The sequence below is a fragment of the Acyrthosiphon pisum genome, chromosome A3 (genome assembly GCF_005508785.2).
Source record: "Acyrthosiphon pisum isolate AL4f chromosome A3, pea_aphid_22Mar2018_4r6ur, whole genome shotgun sequence".
Taxonomy (NCBI): domain Eukaryota; kingdom Metazoa; phylum Arthropoda; class Insecta; order Hemiptera; family Aphididae; genus Acyrthosiphon; species Acyrthosiphon pisum.
Genome location: NC_042496.1, coordinates 25,610,189 through 25,615,690, shown reverse-complemented (window position 1 = coordinate 25,615,690; position 5,502 = coordinate 25,610,189). Strand labels below are relative to the sequence as shown.

The 5,502-nt window shown below is 28.3% G+C and overlaps 1 protein-coding gene across 1 annotated transcript; it reads right to left on the bottom strand.

The window, feature by feature from the left end:
* Nucleotides 1-2,374: 2,374 nt before the first annotated feature.
* On the bottom strand, nucleotides 2,375-4,536 carry LOC100568522 (zinc finger MYM-type protein 1-like). The gene is made up of 6 exons (XM_029491475.1): nucleotides 4,456-4,536; nucleotides 3,642-3,887; nucleotides 3,458-3,576; nucleotides 3,251-3,372; nucleotides 2,677-3,033; nucleotides 2,375-2,592 (listed from the first exon to the last, which is right to left on the bottom strand). The coding sequence occupies exons 1-6, from the start codon at nucleotides 4,534-4,536 to the stop codon at nucleotides 2,375-2,377; spliced, it is 1,143 nt and encodes a 380-aa protein (XP_029347335.1).
* Between the last annotated feature and the right edge of the window lie 966 nt (nucleotides 4,537-5,502).

The window sequence follows — 5,502 nt, the reverse complement described above, 5'->3', positions numbered from 1 at the left end:
ATAATTACAAGTAACAATAAATGTGTGGTTTTGTTTTTATCACCATTAGTTAGGATAAGTGAATAATTGATTTAGTTTAAAATAATTTTATTTACAAACAATTTAATTGGAATACTTGAGTAAATTCATTCACCGAATTCATTCAAAACAGCTTTAATTACACCTATACATAAAGGTGGAGATAAGTCCGATATTACTAATTACAGACCGATCAGTCTTCTGAACGTTTTTTCAAAAATATTCGAAAGAATCGTAAAAAAAAGACTTTTAACATACCTAGAGGAGAACAATATTCTACCTAAATCCCAATATGGTTTTAGAGAAAATTTAGGTACTGAAGATGCACTAGCCCAAGTCTCCAAAGACTTATATACCAATCTAGAGCAAAAAAAACAAATCTTTAGGCATATTCATGGACCTGAGTAAAGCATTTGTCAGCATCTCACACGACAAACTATTAAGTACCCTACAATCAATAGGTATAGTTAACAAACCTTACAGACTTTTTGAATCCTATTTAAATAATAGAAAACAGCAAGTACAAATAGGTACCACCTTAAGTGACGAACTAATAATCTATAATGGAGTTCCCCAAGGCACGGTACTATCGCTTATATTATATATAATATATGTAGCAGAACTAGGAAATTTAAATGCAAGCATACACGGCAAACTATTTTCATATGCTGATGACACGGCTCTGATAATATCAGAAAGTAGTTGGGAAAAGGGTTATCAACACGCCGAGTCTGACATGTTTACTATCAACAAGTGGTTTTATAAACACAATTTGCGACTAAATTTTAACAAAACAAAATTTGTAGCCTTTACACAGGACAAAAGAACCCAAACGTTAATAAATGAAATTAAAATACATAATCCAAACTGTAAGACTCAGACTAAAAATGACTTGTGCGATATAATAAAAAAAACTGATAATATTAAATATCTAGGCAGAATATTTGATCAACATATGAAATGGGATATTCAAATTCAAAATTTAATAATAAAAATGCGAAAACTTAATCACTTCTATATAAACGCTAAAAAAATACTCGATAAACCTTTATTACGTATGGTCTATTTTGCAATGACCCAATCATTATTACAATATGGCATTACCGCCTGGGGTGGACTTGGAATAGTGGCGCAAAACAAATTATTAATAGCACAAAAAAGCATTATAAAAATAATTCTAAACAAATCTAAAACCTACTCATCAAAAAACCTTTTTAAAGAAATGAATGTCTTCGACGTTAAACAATTATTTTATAAAAATGCGTTATTTTTTACATATAAACTAAAAATAATAGAATTTAAACAATTCACGCGGACAACTCGTCAAAACAACAAAATAACTATTCCTATAATTAAAACTTTAAAATCCAGCAGATACTTCGGTAAAGTAGGCCTTGAACTCTTAAATAACGTTCCTCCTCATATCTTAAACTGTCAATCATACTCAAAATTCAAACTTCTTATAAAAATATGGTTAAAAAATTCATACGACATAACTTAATTTTCTACTTGTTTTCTAATTATCCTATATCCTTCTTGCATACAAAAATCAAATAACCACTATCCTTTCTTTTCCTTATCTATTATTTCTATACTTGTTTATTACTATTTTTTTTTTCTTTTTGTTTTACTTTTAATTTTTTAATCTTTTCTTGTTCAAGTAAATTTTAATGTATAATTAATTAATTAATTAATTTGTAAGACTCCAACTCACCAATACGAGGTTTAACCTCAGTGGTAAGTTGGGCCAAATACTTCTGTTATTATTTAATCAGTTACTATTTTAGTAATTACATGTTTTTGTGTAACATTGTTACTATTACATTGCATGTTTAATTGTTTTTAATGGCCAAATAAATATTATTATTATTATTATTATTATTTCATTATTTTCTCTAATACATTTTAAAGTAGCTATTACATTTTCTACTATACGTATTGTCTTTTTCAAAACAATTTGAACTTTTTGCAACTGTTTACACAACGGAAGTCCATAAGAAAATAATACCTAAAACAAAATTTAAAAATAACACAATATAATATGTACCTAAATGTATATAATATAGAAATTATCTGAACCTTTATAACATTCAAGGAAATCAAAAACTCTGAATCTTTTAACGCTTTCTGAAGCATTTCAGCATCTGTTGATTCTTTCCAGTCAGATATAATGTCTAACGCATTGAGAACAAACGAAAACAGTTCACAAAAATCATTTACAGAATCATAACGTTGAATCCAACGAGTACCTAGCACAAAGCCGTTTGAGTTGTTTTACTTGGGGTGCATTATTTGAATTCTCAATGGTATTTAAAAGAACAGAATTTCTTTTGGGGGTATTGGAAAAATTATAAACTTATTCGATCACCCCCAAACAATTTCTGATTGGTTTTATACCGCTAGCCGTTGAAACAGCTAAATTCAGCGAATGTGCTGCACAATGTACATATATAGCGTTGGGGTATTTAGATCTCACAATAGTCTGTACTCCTTTAAATCGACCAGCCATATTACTGGCCCCATCATAGCCTTGGTCATATAAATAATTGCAATCAAGTCCACATCTGTTAAAGCCTACCAACAAAAAAATTTAATTAAATAATATAAATAAATAAAGTGAATAAATAAATAAATCATAAATCTGTTATTTACAATTACCATTTAATATTGAGTTATCCAAGTCATTACCGGTCAAGCTATCAATTTCAAAAAACTGTAAAAAGTTCTCATACAACTTCTTGTTTTCATCAATATATCGAACACATATACTGAGTTGCTCTTTAGTCGAGATGTCAGTTGTTTCATCAGCCAGAACAGAGAAACATTTAGATTCATTAATCACATTTACTAGTTTCCTTATTAAAATTGTGTTACATGACTGAATTATTTCATTTTGTATAATTGGACTCGTATATTTATTACGTTTCCCTGAACCCTCAAGAACATTGCGTAAAAATTCATCTCCTTTTGCTCGGTACTTGAGAATACCATGGAAATGGCCCTGCCTAGATTCATCTAAAAAATAAAAGTTAAAAGTTGCAAACGATAATAACATGTTTTTTACAATAATAATTGTAAATCCATAATTGGCATGACCAGAGCATTATTGTCCAATAGTTATATGACATTGATAATTCAGCTTAATTATAAAACTAATAGAACTAAAGTATTATTATTATTAAATGGTAAAAGTTTATACAATTTAGTTTTTAGTTTCTATATCTATGCTTACCATCTACTATGATATCACCAAAATCTCTATGTCCTCTCAAAGCCAACTCTTCTTTACCACATAGAATTATACATTCAATAATTGGTCTTATTTTCCTTCTATTTTCTTCAATTTGTACCACTCTATACAAATTCACAGAATCAATGTACTTTAATATTTTAAACTTCTAAGTAAGGGTTATCATATTATGCATTTATTTTTACCTACCTATTATTATCTATTCGTTCTATTATAGACAGTTCCTTTTTTTCTATTACTTTTAAAAAGTGCTCAGAGTCTAGAATAGACAATGTATGATGTTTCAAACTTCCATGAGCCCGAAAAGTCTAAAAAAAAATGTATTAAATATTTAAGCAAATATCTCTGGAATAAATAATTTAAATTATAAAACCTCTTTTGCCTTCTTCCAGTTGCTGAAAGCAACAGTAACAAGGCTACCCAAAGGCTGGCTTCCAACACCACCATTTTTTGCAAACAATACACAGTATTTACAGAATGTCCCATTTTTAACATTTGAATACGCCAGCCAATTAAATTCGTTTAGCCATTTATGCTGAAATCTTAAGCCACGTTTTTCATTTTTTGCAAGCATTAGGAATTTATATTCAACATCTGGTACCCATAGATTAGTTAGCACCTTGAATAAATATCATTTTAAATAACAAACTAATTAGTTTTAATAAATATTATAGAATTAAATTTAAAATATAGACATTAAATAAAAATAAATATGCATAATTTAAAAAAATACTAACTCATTAAATATTAATATATTAAGTATTGAAATAATTTATCAACTAGTATGTAACTTACAAGCTTTTTATCAGCATCTGGTAAAGATAAGCATTCTACAAAATAACCTTATGTCATTAGCATTGCCGAGCATTTGATTGTTTTCACAAATTAAATCATCCTTTAATAAATAATTGAAACATATTATTATATTAATGCCACAACAATAACTGGGATATATTAAACAATTTTTTAGGCATATTATTAAATTGTATTTGTTTTCATATGCCAAGTAAAACATGCTATTTGAAGCTAATAAATATATATTATATAATAATATATAATATAATGCCCAAATAATTTAAGTGATCTATTTAAGTGAGTTATAAATTTATAAGCTGTGACCACTGATCATGAAAGCATATAAACCTATATAAGCATAACTAATTTAGTTTTTTGAAATAATTAATTACTTGATGTGATTGTGAATTCGATGCCTCACTAAAACTTTCTAAAGAAAGTGTGGTACCTGCAGACGTGTTTTTGCTTAACATACCAATTAATCTTTTAATTTACTCCAGTATAATATAATGTTTATTAATACCGCTTTGCCGCGGTCGAATGTCTCCTAGCGGCCAACGATCGCACTTAATTTTGACAAATTCCCCATACATCTATTGACTATTGTGTGGTTAATCTAGCTATTTTTGAATTATTTCCCCCGATTTCCGGCCGTCGATCATCGCTTATTGTAAATTATAATATCATATATATAATATTAATTATATTTTTAAATTGAATTATTCTTTCTAGCAAGGCACGGTCCCGAGTCCCGACGATCTATTATTACTATTGTTATTATAATTCAAATAGAATCCGTTCTAAATTACACAAAGTACACAAAGTAGGTAATGTTCATTTTATGAAATGGATGTCCATATAATGTATTTTCGTCAAAATTCACGATCTGGACAAATTTCACTATCTGGATATCCAGTTCATGAAATGAGTGGTTTCACTATGTGGATGCGACATATATACATATGGGCCATGGGACAAATTCCATCGGGCCGGCCGTGGCACTGCTATTCGTATTATACCGTATCGTATAACTCGTATGTTATCTACAGAATCCCGGAAAAAAATCCCCAGGAACAAAAATCTCCGACCCTAGGAAAAAAAAATCCCCAGACTAGAATATTACTCACAACCATAAAAATGGTTGAACAAATATTTATTAAACGTTAATTAGTATCTATTATAATTACCACATTATTAATATTTAATTACAAATACTTAAATTATATTATATTATACTATATTATATAATTCAAAAAATTATACATAGTAATAATAGTCAATAGAATATTATATCAGGTGATTATATTATATTAAGGGGATTCGATACTATGACTTTCTGTTTTTGTCTAACACACGCGCGACATAGTATTTTAGACTTGTTTTTTGCCAAATATTCCAATTGATCTATTGAAGCGATAAGATTTCTGAAAACAGATTTT

Bases quoted from the DNA above. Each gene is read 5' to 3' on its own strand.
- LOC100568522 (XM_029491475.1), bottom strand. From the start codon at position 4,536: ATGTTAAGCAAAAACACGTCTGCAGGTACCACACTTTCTTTAGAAAGT. The intron at 3,577-3,641 runs GTTTTATAATTT...ATTTTTTTTTAG, and splicing joins ACTGGAAGAAGGCAAAAGAG to ACTTTTCGGGCTCATGGAAG. The intron at 2,593-2,676 runs GTAATTGTAAAT...TTTTGTTGGTAG, and splicing joins GGATAACTCAATATTAAATG to GCTTTAACAGATGTGGACTT.